At 38.8% G+C, this 14068-nt stretch overlaps 1 protein-coding gene across 1 annotated transcript in view; it reads right to left on the reverse strand.

Annotated features, from left to right (window-relative positions):
* Window positions 1-14068, reverse strand: part of ighmbp2 (immunoglobulin mu DNA binding protein 2) — an 80032-nt gene that overhangs the window by 63489 nt on the left and 2475 nt on the right. The window contains exons 2-3 of the mRNA XM_028793532.2: window positions 12488-12608; window positions 6219-6388 (exon numbers count right to left, since the gene is read on the reverse strand). Of these exons, the coding sequence (XP_028649365.1) occupies window positions 6219-6388; window positions 12488-12567 (250 nt within the window). The 5' untranslated portion in view covers window positions 12568-12608. The remainder of the gene's footprint in view (window positions 1-6218; window positions 6389-12487; window positions 12609-14068) is intronic.

Here is a 14068-nt window from a genome sequence, read left to right on the forward strand (position 1 = left end):
AGCATTCTAAGAATGCCTGTAGAATTTTCTAGGTTGTTCTTTCATTTGTATTGTGTTAAAGGAGTTCTATATTTGCAAACAGCTTGCTCAGTCAATAAATCGACAGTGTTTACAGTAGCTCGAGCAAAGTCAAATAAAGTGACATTTACTGTACTTTAAATTAACTAATACAGATGTCAGGTGTGGGAACTTACAGCTAAAATAGAGAGAACTGTCAGTAGAGATGCTAAGAATTGGGCTGAACTTCAAAGAGGTTAGGCCTTGCCTGCTAGGTGACTTTGGAACCTTAGCATTTGAATGAACACATGCAGCAAAAAGTTCCAATTAAGGGGATCTAAGTGATCATGAAAGCAGAACACTGTTAGATGCACTCTCTCTGCAAGAACTGAGAAACCACCAAAGGTCAGACAGTCCATATGGAGACAGCATGGCGCTTAAAAGATGCAATGGGGGCACTTTTTAAAAAAAATTTCTGGACAATGTATATATTCATTTGTGTTGAGATATTGATGAAGATATGCTTTGATTAAGTTGCTATAGTAAATTTCCACACCATTAAGTGAATAGTATGTGTGACAAGATATGAAGTGCTAAATAATCTGTTCTAATGAGATATTAGTTGTTTTTATGTTCCTTTAGATGAAATATGCTTTAACATATTATCTCATACAATTTGCAATACCCCAAATAATTTCACATGTAAAAAAGGCAGCATTACACAAAATTTTGTATGTATCCAATATTTGAGCAATGTACACATATTTATACTAATCAGGAGAAAAACTAATCCATAAAACCTTTCCACACATGTACTGATAAATTCACACACATTTTCTTTCGAAACGTCAATCAAGGACAGCTTTTTATTCAGTCCCTTGGAGATTAATTTGTATTGTGAATAGTACTTGTTTAAAAATATGTGGTTTAGAGCAGATCAACAATGTATGCAGGTGCTAAAATCCAAGGCCAGAGGAGGATAACATCTGAGAGATTTACAGCAGGGGAGGTGTGTGCATTGTCAAATGTTGAGCAGAAAGTACAAACTGCCAGAAAACAGTGTGAATTGTCTTCATTTTGAAAAACTGAAACAGAAACAAAAACAACCAAGAAGAAAAAGTCATTAAGTAAATTTAACTGAAACATAAAAAAGGGATCTCATACTATCAATTGCCACCAGTTACTACTTGGCAAAATCAAGGACCATTTTTATCATTCAAAACAATCAAGAAATGCACTGATATAAAGAAAAATGTAAACGCAAACAATACAGAAAATCAAACGTCAAAAAAAATAGGTCATTGAGAACAGCTGTTGGTAATTTATTTCATAATAAAAAACACTTGGAAGAAGACTGGTTAAGACATGATCAGCAAATCATTAGATTAGATTAGACAAACTCCATTAATCCTATGGGGTAATTAGATGCATATATCTCCGCATGGAGAGGAGTCAGATGAGGTGGCTCAGGCATCTGATCAGGATGCCTCCTGGACGCCTCCCAGGTGAGGAGTTCCGGGCACGTCTAACCAGGAGGAGGCCCCGGGGAAGACCCAGTACACGCTGGAGGGACTATGTCTCCCGGCTGGCCTGGGAACGCTTTGGAATTCCCCCGGAAGAGCTAGAAGAAGTGGCTGGGGAGAGGGAAGTCTGGGCATCTCTGCTCAAGCTGCTGCCCCCGCGACCCGATCTCGGATAAGCGGAAGAGAATGGATGGATGGATGGAATTAGATGCATATAGCAGCAGAACCACATGACAATAATATAGCCAATCAATAAATGTATATTGTGCTGATATTTCAACATTAACTTAAAGAGTATGCCTGAAGGAAGCATTGAATTGCCTGACTGCAGTGGGCAAAGAAGACCCCTAGAAGTGGTGGAATGAGCCTGTAACTAAAAGTGCTCCAAGAGAGTGCCTCCTGAAGAGGATGGAGAGGATTTTACATGATGGCATCCAATAGTGTCACAATCCTTTTTTTCCACAACAATTTCTAGTGTGTCCAGGTATAGCCCTGTGATGGAGCAGGCTTTCCTGATAAGTTTGTTCAGGCATTGCACTTAAGTTGCAGTTGCTTCCACAGGAGGCTACAGCATAGAACAACACAATTTCTACTATGGAATGATAGAACAATACAGTAGCTTCTAGCATGCATCAAAAGACCTGAGTGTACCCTAGACATTGCACATTGCTCTGGCCTTTTTTGCAATGTGCCACTGTGTTGTCAGACAAGTCAAGTTTGTTGTTTATGTGAACCCCCAGGTAGCTCGGCATCAATTCAACATCCTCCGCCTGAATGGCGACTGGTCTCAGAGGCTCCTTGGCACATCAGAAGTCCACCACATGCTCTTTTGTCTTGCTGATTTTGACTTGTAAGGTTGTTGTCTCTGCACCACATGACAAAGTCCTCCACAACCTTCCTGTACTCTGACTCATCTCCAATATTAATGCAGTCTACAACAATGGAGGAGTCATGTGAAAATTTCTGCAGGTTTTAAGCGCTGGTGTTGCACTGGAAGTCTGTTGTGTAGAGCGTACACAGCAAGGGAGACAGGACGGTTCCCTAAGGTGCTCCAGTATTACCATTTCTGACACACAGTCCCTCAGCCTAATAAACTGCTGTCTGCTGGTCAGATATTCCATGATCCAGGGGATTGTGCCTTGAGCTTTTTCCCTAGTCTATGTGGCAGAATGATGTTAAAGGCACTGGAAAAGCCAACATTATTCTGACTGTGGTACCAGCTTTGTCCAAGTAAGAGTAGGCTCTGCGGAACATATAGATTAGAGCATCCTCCACACCTATATGTGTATGATATGCAAACTGCCGAGGTCCCAAATGTTCTGAAACCAGGGGATGATCAATGATAATTTCTGCATTGTTCTTTCATTCTCTTTAGAAATTATTTCAGAATTTTTTTAACCAGATTCATTCATTCTTAGCTTTTGTTTTTCCATTAATTTGAAGTTTGTCAAGAGTTTCTTTTGGGTTTGTATAAATACAGTGTATATGTATTTATGTATGTGTGTGTATATGTATATTATATGTGTAATACACAGTATATTTATGTACTATATATGTATATTACATATATGTAGTCTTTCTCTCTATATATATATAAAATCCAATGTCTGTCTGTATGTACAGTGGTGTGAAAAACTATTTGCCCCCTTCCTGATTTCTTATTCTATTGCATGTTTGTCACACAAAATGTTTCTGATCATCAAACACATTTAACCATTAGTCAAATATAACACAAGTAAACACAAAATGCAGTTTGGAAATGGTGGTTTTTATTATTTAGGGAGAAAAAAAATCCAAACCTACATGGCCCTGTGTGAAAAAGTAATTGCCCCCTGAACCTAATAACTGGTTGGGCCACCCTTAGCAGCAGTAACTGCAATCAAGCGTTTGCGATAACTTGCAATGAGTCTTTTACAGCGCTCTGGAGGAATTTTGGCCCACTCATCTTTGCAAAATTGTTGTAATTCAGCTTAATTTGAGGGTTTTCTAGCATGAACCGCCTTTTTAAGGTCATGCCATAGCATCTCAATTGGATTCAGGTCAGGACTTTGACTAGGCCACTCCAAAGTCTTCATTTTGTTTTTCTTCAGCCATTCAGAGGTGGATTTGCTGGTGTGTTTTGGGTCATTGTCCTGTTGCAGCACCCAAGATCGCTTCAGCTTGAGTTGACGAACAGATGGCCGGACATTCTCCTTCAGGATTTTTTGGTAGACAGTAGAATTCATGGTTCCATCTATCACAGCAAGCCTTCCAGGTCCTGAAGCAGCAAAACAACCCCAGACCATCACACTACCACCACCATATTTTACTGTTGGTATGATGTTCTTTTTCTGAAATGCTGTGTTCCTTTTACGCCAGATGTAACGGGACATTTGCCTTCCAAAAAGTTCAACTTTTGACTCATCAGTCCACAAGGTATTTTCCCAAAAGTCTTGGCAATCATTGAGATGTTTCTTAGCAAAATTGAGACGAGCCCTAATGTTCTTTTTGCTTAACAGTGGTTTTTGTCTTGGAAATCTGCCATGCAGGCCGTTTTTGCCCAGTCTCTTTCTTATGGTGGAGTCATGAACACTGACCTTAATTGAGGCAAGTGAGGCCTGCAGTTCTTTAGACGTTGTCCTGGGGTCTTTTGTGACCTCTCGGATGAGTCGTCTCTGCGCTCTTGGGGTAATTTTGGTCGGCCGGCCACTCCTGGGAAGGTTCACCACTGTTCCATGTTTTTGCCATTTGTGGATAATGGCTCTCACTGTGGTTCGCTGGAGTCCCAAAGCTTTAGAAATGGCTTTATAACCTTTACCAGACTGATAGATCTCAATTACTTCTGTTCTCATTTGTTCCTGAATTTCTTTGGATCTTGGCATGATGTCTAGCTTTTGAGGTGCTTTTGGTCTACTTCTCTGTGTCAGGCAGCTCCTATTTAAGTGATTTCTTGATTGAAACAGGTGTGGCAGTAATCAGGCCTGGGGGTGGCTACGGAAATTGAACTCAGGTGTGATACACCACAGTTAGGTTATTTTTTAACAAGGGGGCAATTACTTTTTCACACAGGGCCATGGAGGTTTGGATTTTTTTTCTCCCTAAATAATAAAAACCATCATTTAAAAACTGCATTTTGTGTTTACTTGTGTTATATTTGACTAATGGTTAAATGTGTTTGATGATCAGAAACATTTTGTGTGACAAACATGCAAAAGAATAAGAAATCAGGAAGGGGGCAAATTGTTTTTCACACCACTGTATGTCTGTCTGTTTTTCATAAGGGAACTATTTAACAGATTCAGATTGGTTTTTTTTCTATAATTTGCTTGAACATTCCGGCTGATTTTGCGAGCTCTCTCATCATGCTAAGTATCATAGTTTTCTTGTAGTATCGAATTTATTTGCACAAATCTGAGAGAGACACGGGGCCTCCCCACTCACACGCCAGCCTTGTGGCATATCTTACATCTGCTTAGCTAGCAACTTTTTTCTAGAATTTGCTTGAGCATTCCGACTGATTTTGTGACTTCTCTCATCATGCTAATGATCATAGTTCGCTTGCAGGAGCGATATTTTTGCGCTAATCCGAGCCAGGGGAGGGGGAAGTGTGACGTCAGGAGTAGGGAGGCAGGCAGGGCCCTCCTAGCTGTCCTGTTTCACTTCTACGGGGGCGAAGCCGTGGGGGACGGCTAGTGTATTTATATACTCGTAACGATATTACTGATTACACATTTAATCACTGTATCATAAAGTGTCACCACATCATCTTTCATACATTTCTACATAAGTAAAGTTGCTTCTATTTATGACTTTTATAGACATGAACATCATGTTACTTATCAAACTTCAGTTTCAAGAAGTAGGAAAAGTGAGCTGCTGTGATAGAAGTTTGCGCATGTGCCATGCAGCCACAAAGACAAGCCCGGAATGGAACAGAGGTAGAAGCCAGACTGTTAGCATAAAACAAGTCCTACCCCTGCATTCTGGTAGGGTAAAAGATGGTACTTACTTTGAACAAGGATGAATACATCAGCAATATTATTACTACTGTATTGAATAAATAAAGAATATCATTGTAAGCAAATTGAATGAATAAATACACATCTAATGGTATCCCTTTTTTATATGGTAAATTTTTTCATCCAACCCTGCCAACATATGACCCCATCCCATCCCATGTCTTCCAGCCAGTGTACTTGCTATAGCACACAACTGCAGGTGTTTTACGGTTTTGCAGTGAGGATGGCCGAGTTAAATAACCAAATAACCAGTAAAATGAAACAGTAAACTAATTAGTAGTTGAACTCACTCAGAATGTTTGTCTGTTTTAAGACAGATAAGTCGGCAAATTCACCAATGTTTTTCTAGCACAGATTTCGAAATTTCAAAAATGTGTACAGCGTGCTGGCTGTATTCAAGATATATAAATAAAAACTGAATTGTCCTGATAAACTTTCTTGAAGAATAAGTGTGCCAAATTTCAACAAAATCAGTCCACTGGGAGCCAAGTTGCTTCATGTGGACAGACAGACAGACATACATTAGTATTGCAGTTGATGCTTTTCACATTATGAACCTAAAATGAACCTAAAAACACACCACTTAGCTTTTAAGATTTCTAAGGTCAAAGAGATTTTAAATGCTTATTTATTTGGTTAATGATATGATTTTTTTTAAAACGTCGCAGACTTTTAAATTAGCATTGAGAGACAGGAATACCTGGTGTAAAGCTGTTGCTGGGCAGAACTGCAGTTGCCTCATATTTTCTGGGTTCAAATGTTACTAGAAGTCGTCCATACAATCCTGTTCTCTGACTTGATGCTTGCAGTTTCATAAGACAAACACCTTTGCGTTGCAGTTCTTTTACAGAAACATTCTCTTGCCATGACCTACCAAAATATAAAGTAAATAATAGATAAGCAGGAAATAATTAACTAGGAACCATTTAAATATGTATACAAAATGCCTTCTCCTCATCTGATTGAAATTCAAAAGTCATTAATGTTCAGACACACTTATCTCCTGAGTTCAAAGTTCCATTCAAACAAAAGTGAAAATTAAACTAAGTTAAAAATGTTCCAGACACCACCAATGAGTTGTTGCAACACGTCCCATAGGAAATGCACCAACATCTTGGCTGCAGCCCCTTGGCATAGATTTGTTCTGAGAGGGGATGGACAAGTTGGGAGATCATGAAAAAGTAGCACTTAATTAAGCTCTGATTTTCAATATAAACATACTTGCCTTTAATTAAACTTCTAGTATACAAAGTTACACTGATATCTTTTTCCATAATACTATTGAAAAAGACAAAATAAAGTAATCAAAAGAATTCATTTAAAAGAAAAAAAAAATTTGCTAACAGCAGAGAAACAATTTTCAGGAGCCAAAACGGATAATCTCAATGAATGTCACCAACAACAATGAAAACAAGGTGCATTCTTGGTGGAGTCCTACGCCCACCTTTAATGGATTTGACTTAACTTAAAAATGTAGAAAAATTTTAAATTACTTTCAGCCTCAGATACAGAATGCAATATTTTTATAGCCCTTTCCAAAAGATAACCTCAGGAGTGCAAACACACGCAGAAAGGATGGGCAAACTCCCATTATCTCTTAAGTCTCTTCCTGAATTTATGGTTCAGCTATCTGGCTTCATGTTTTATAATTTCCTAACACCGAAGGACTGGTTTTCTTTGGCAGGGTAAGACTGATCCTTAATTAAAGGAGCATCCTCTCTGGACCTCTTCTTTAAAATGTAGACTTGGGAGTGCACCAAAATAATCTTTGACTGCAGGCAACTTTATTAACTGTATAACCCATTATCAAGAAATGATACTGTTATTCAAAAAAAAAACAATGATGGCAAATATTCAAAACAGAAACATGATAGTTGGCAAAAAATTTCCACCCTTATATCAACAAATGAGTGACTTTTATTGACTTGGGAATCAACTTAAGCGTGAGTTGGAAGGAAGGAAAATAAATGATCATCATTCATCCATCCATCCATTTTTTTAACCGGCTCATACATGGCAGGATCGTAGGGCAGCTAGAGCCTATCCCATTAACCATCAAGCACTAGACAGGAACGATCCACAGACAGGGTGCTAGTCCATCACAGGGTGATGACACTCAAACTAGGGCCAAATAAAGAATGGGCCAATTCACCTTCCCTGCAAGGCATTGAACTCTGGGAGGTAAGCAAAGCACCTGGAGGAAAGCAACACAGACACACGGAGGATATGCAAGCTCCGTGAATGAATTAATTGACCGATTCAATAGCTGAAAAATAATAATACATTTTATTTATATAGCGCCTTTCCCATGCTCAAGGCACTTACAGAATATAAGAAAGAACGGCAGGGTATACAGTATATAGCAATGTACAAACCAGATAAATAAATAAAGAAGATTACAATAGTGAATTCAGAGAAAAAGCCTAACAGACAACATAATTGATGGTCTAGCACACACACATACAGGTTACATGAGCATCTTGACATAAAGGTAAACTGAGAGAAGGGTAATAAAGTCAAGTAGAGCTAAAAGCCTTCCTGAACAGATGAGTTTTGAGTTGTTTTTTAAAAGAATTCATGGAGTCAGCTGACCTGATTAATTTTGGTAGGTCATTCCAGAGTCTGGGTGCTATACAGCTGAAGGCCCTGTCAACCATGGAGTGTACATTAGTGTGGGGTACAACAAGATTGCCAGAATCAGAGGACCTGAGTGGGCGGGCAGGCACATAGTGATGGAGAAGGTCACTGATGTAGTTTGGCGCGAGGTTATTTAATGCTTTGTAGGTTATTAGTAGGATTTTATATTCGATTCTGTAAGACACAGGGAGCCAGTGAAGACGGAGCAGGATGGTTGTGATGTGTTCGCTGCTGCCGGTCCGTGTAAGGACTCTTGCAGCTGAGTATTGAATAAGCTGGAGCTGTGATATAAGATTAGAAGGGGCACCTGTCAGTAGGGAATTACAATAATCGATGCGGGATATGATAAAAGCATTGCCAAGTTTCTCAGCATTCGAGAAGGAGAGGAAGGAGCGAACACGGGATATGTTACGGAGGTGAAAGTAAGAAAGTTTCTTAATGTGATTTATGTGGGCGGAATAAGAGAGGGAGGAATCAAAAATGACACCAAGATTCTTTATAGTAGAGGCAGGTCTGATGAGATCACCGCCAAGATGGACTGGGAAGGAGCTCATTTTATTAAGTTGCATTTTAGTCCCAATTTGCAAGAGTTCAGATTTGTTGCAATTTAATTTTAAAGAGTTCTGCTCCATCCAGGTTTTAATTTCACTAAGGCAGGTTGTGAGCTGAGAAAGCTCTGATGAAGTTCCATTTTTAACATTGAAGTAGAGTTGAGTATCATCTGCATAAAAATGATAACCCAGTCCATAGCTACGTATAATATGGCCAAGGGGAAGCATGTAAATACAGAAAAGCAGAGGACCGAGGACAGAGCCCTGAGGAACTCCTTGTGTGACCGGTGCTGAGCTGGATCTGCTGTTGCCAAGACTAACAAACTCTAGCCTAACAGTCAGATAAGACTTGAACCACTGGAGGGCAGTGCCAGAGATACCCAGCATGTTCTCCATTCTGGACAGTAGATAAAATAAAATAAAATGAAATAAATAAGGCTTAATCAAAATTCTTACAATCAGACAACAAGCATTCTAATATTAATGCCACATGTTCTAGCAAACACAGAGGTTATTCAGGAAACTTAAAATCATTGTAAGGAAAGTTATCAAATTAAATTTGTCAACAAGTCACTTTGAGAGATGGTTGCACTTATACATTTAGTAATAATTAATTTAATGAAACATAGTTTCCCATGCATTATTCCATTAAAAACAGTATATTGTTTTATTTTTTAAGCATTCTCCCGTAAGTAATATTCCAAACACTCATGTCTCACTGTGGCTCTTACTCCTTCATCTGTTCTTGGATGTCAACACAGGTTCCATCTATTCCTTCAGTCTTTTTAATACTGTTCCTTTGTTTATAAGTCCTCAACAGACCCTCCTATGTATTGTGATTGTAATGAAACAACAGCAATGCATACTAAAATGGACAGCCATCCGTTAAAAAAGTAACCCAAAAATGTAATTTTCCTTTACAAAATAGAACTTTCTTTCCCTTTTACCATTTAGATAGATAGATAGATAGATAGATAGATAGATAGATAGATAGATAGATAGATAGATAGATAGATAGATAGATAGATAGATAGATAGATAGATAGATAGATAGATAGATAGATAGATAGATAGATAGATAGATAGATAGATAGATAGATCTTTATTGTCACTTTTACAAAGGAACAACGAAAATTGAAGGTGCAGTTGACTCAGTGGGAGGCATAAGAGTTAAAAACCGAATAGTAATAAAAGTACTTTACAAAATATACAAATTGCACTTGTTGACATAAGATCTATATTGCACATTGGGGGAATGATATGGAGCAGTTTTATTCTGAGTTCAGGGCCATGATTGCTTTTGGATAAAAGCTGTTTTTAAGGTGGTTTGTCCTGGTTTTCATTGCTCTGTATCTCTTGCCTGATGGCAAAAGCTGGAAAAGGCAATGACCGGAATGTGATGAATCCTGTGAAATGTCTATTGCTTTTCTGCAGCATCGGGAGATGTAGATTTGTTCCAGAGTGGGGAGGGTACAGCCAATTGTTCTCTCCGCTGTCTTGACAACCCTGTGGAGCGCTTTCTTTTCTGAGGAGGTGCAGCTGCCGTACCACACACATAGTCCGAACGTGAGCACACTCTTGATGGAACGGTGATAAAAAGCAAGGAGTAGATTTTTGGGGAGATGGTTCTTTCTGAGAATTCTCAGAAAATACAGTCTCTGCTGCACCTTCTTCAGCAGCTCCTTGGTGTTGGCGCTCCAGGTCAGGTCATCCTCCACCTCAATGCCCAGAAACCTGAACACCGGGACCCTCTCCACACAGGCCCCGCCAATGATGAGTGGCTGGATGTCAGTTTTGTTTTATCTAAAGTCAATAACAAGCTCCTTCGCTTTTGTGGTGTTGAGGAGCAGGTTATTGACTGTGCACCACTCTGACAGCCGCTCCACGTCGTCCCTATATGCCAGCTCACCCTCCTTGCCCGAGATGAGTCCGACCACCGTCGTGTCATCCGTGAGCACATCTTCAAGTACTTCGAATAATTATAACAAACTTCAGCCAATGTTACACAATGACGAAACGCTGAAAAAAGTATTTCCAGAACTTCCAATCCTGGCATAGAGACAACTGCCAAACCTGCAGCAAGTATTGACCGAAACTCCCTAAGTGGACCAACAGAAAATGGCACAACTCCCTGCCTACAGAAAAGATGTAAACCGTGTGCTCACATTTATGATACAGATTGTGTAGTTATACCACACTGCTGACTGGAACATCCCATAAAGGGATCATTCTCCTGCAGATCACCTAATGTGGTCTATCTAAGTCTCTGTATGAAATGTCCTGACACTGCACTCTATGTGGGAGAAACTGGACAAACACTCCGCCCGAGAATGATTTTACACGTTCCACATCAAGCATGAAACACAGATGTTCCTGTAGCAGCCCACTTCAACAGCCATGGACACTGTGAGAGGGACTTCAAAGCCACAGTGCTTATGGGCAACTTCAGAACACAGCAAGAGAGAAAAAAATGGGAAGGTAAACTCATGCTTGAATTTAACACATTAACTCATTACATTTATATAGTAATTCATTACATTTATATAGTGCTTTTCTCAGTGCTCAAAGCGCTATCCACACAGGGAGGAACCGGGAAGCGAACCCACAATCTTCCACAGTCTCCTTACTGCAAAGCAGCAGCACTACCACTGCGCCACCTGTGAGGACAACATTACAACATGGTTTGAATAGGGACAAGAGTTTTATGGCCAGATATGAGGACTGTTTGCATGTCTCGGACTGACACAGACAGCCTAATTACAGACACAAATTGTTTTGAAAAACGCATCAGAAACTTCAAAAGACTTTGTTGGACAGTTATCTTATCCAAAGATCTTGACCGTACATTGTTCTCCTCTCTTGCTTAATGAATCTTAGCCTGAAGAGGTCTATTAATTTTTTACATTTAAGATGTCTCACTTAAAGGTTTTCCAATGCTGTATCGGTCCTATTGTCTATATAAACACAGGGAATTCCAGTCTCTGTATTACATCTTGCCTGAAGAAGGGGCCTGAGTTGCCTTGACAGCTTGCATATTGTAATCTTTTTAGTTAGCCAATAAAAGGTGTCATTTTGCTCGACTTCTCACTACATCCATAATGGCTAAAATGGTACAACACCCTAGTACTACTGGTATCTATCAGAAATAATTTTTTGTTGATTACTCTTTTTATGGCACCGATTACCCTGTCGCCACGGTGGTGCAGTGGGTAGCGCTGCTGCCTCGCAGTAAGGAGACTCGGGTTCGCTTCCCAGGTCCTCCCTGCATGGAGTTTGCATGTTCTCCACGTGTCTGCGTGGGTTTCCTCTGGGTGCTCCGGTTTCCTCCCACAGTCCAAAGATATGCAGGTTAGGTGGATTGGCGATTTTAAATTGTCCCTAGTGTGTGCTTGGTGTGGGTGTGTGTTTGTGTCCTGCGGTGGGTTGGCGCCCTGCCTGGGATTGGTTCCTGCCTTGCGCCCTGTGTTGGCTGGGATTGGCTGTTTTCGGATTCAGTGGGTTGGAAAATGGATGGATGATTGCCCTGTACACATGACACAGAATTATAACCGTACTTTGTCATGTACTTTACAATTGTGTAAGCAGCTCATTTACACTATATTAAACTTCACTAAACTACTCTAGAGAGATTAATTTCTAATACTGTAACACAGGCAGTTACTACAGCAACTTACTTGGGATCTTACAATGACTAGTTATAGGAGATAAACTAACAGCACTGAAATTTTCAGTCTGTGATGTATAATAGTCTTTAAAGAGAAAATGTATCCTAATTATTTACCTGGTTTCCTCGATTTCGGTTTCTCTCTCCTCCTGCAGTAATTCTAGAGTTTTGGCAACAAACCTTTCAACTGCCATCATTGAAATATTAGGAACCAGACATGTTTTTAGAAATTCCTGTCCTAAAAAAATGAAGAAAACAGCAAGACTGTTGAAAAAGATTGCACCAACATCTACTAAAAAGAAATGCAAGGAATTACTGTAAGTAAAAGCAGATAACATAATTCTTAAATAAGAAAAAGTGCAACAAGTAGAAAGAAAAGAAACTATATTTCAAAATTAACAGTTATACAACTCTTCAAAACTTTATTCTCAAGAGGAAGAAAACATGACATTTGGTGGCTTGTTCTGAATGTTCTGCTGCAAAATCATTACATAACTTGTTTTTGCAACTTGTCCAATATCACAAGCAGCCCATTAATAAGCCATGCTCTTTATTTTTAACACCTCAAATTACTTCAAAATGGTTCAGAAATAATGCATAATTATTAAGAAAATCTGTATCAATAACAACCCTTGAAAATGAAAGAAAATGAATTCATGAAGTACTTAATAAAACCTTTAAATGAATTACAGCATTAAGAACTATGATCAAAACGACCTGAATTAGAAGTAAACAAATCGACAGTAACTGAGTTCTATGTCACAAATAAAGATCAGGATTTAATGAAAAGTACATAATTAGAACATATTAAAGAAAATTAATTTTATGTGTAACTGAATCCTGATTTGAATGGTTTTTAAAAGATCAATTCTACTTATAGCTATATACCTGGGACATTTACAAACTTACAGACAGATTATAATAAAGAAAATAAAAAAGCAAACATTTAATTGAAAGATTACAAGTTCTCTTTCTGTTCATGGGAGCCTCCATCTTCTACCACAGTCCAAAAATCATGCTTTTAAAGTGATTTTTGAAAGTCCAGAATAGCCTGTATATTTTAGAGATTCATCTGCTTAGAATGTTTTTTACATAGACCTACAGAACAATTGTACAGTTTTAATATGAAAGATTAATTCCTGAAACCTTCAAAGAAAACAAAACTAAAAATAAGTAACTCTGACCAGGGATCATTCAACGTTAAGTCACACTAAGCATTAAAAATCTGCCTCACCACTTGGGCCGGGTACTGTCCGTGTGTGGAGTTTGCCCATTTTTCCCAGTAATGCATACGCTTTCTTACCTCAGTTTCCCTCTGACCTCACAAAGACATCCATGTAATGCTAAATGGATACAAGAGAAGTCTGAGTTCTGTCAGTGGCCTAGCAATTTTACTGGGCATTCTCATAGGAAATATAAACTCCCCAGTGTGTCATTTCATATACACAGCCTATAAGGTAGTAAGTCCATGACCACCATATAGATTACTTAGTTGTCTGAATTCACAAGCCTGAGATATAATGTTGATTTCTCATTACATTTTAAAAAATAATAAACAACGCATAGAAACAGAATGAAATGGGGAGGATGTAACAATAATAATATTATGTTTACTTTCCTTAACAGTTAAATATCCGTATCTCTGGACTAATAATGCAGCTGTATTTCTTCTTGAATTGCAAAACAAACACAAAAAAA

This window comes from Erpetoichthys calabaricus, chromosome 2, assembly GCF_900747795.2.
Source record: "Erpetoichthys calabaricus chromosome 2, fErpCal1.3, whole genome shotgun sequence".
Classification (NCBI taxonomy): Eukaryota; Metazoa; Chordata; class Cladistia; order Polypteriformes; family Polypteridae; genus Erpetoichthys; species Erpetoichthys calabaricus.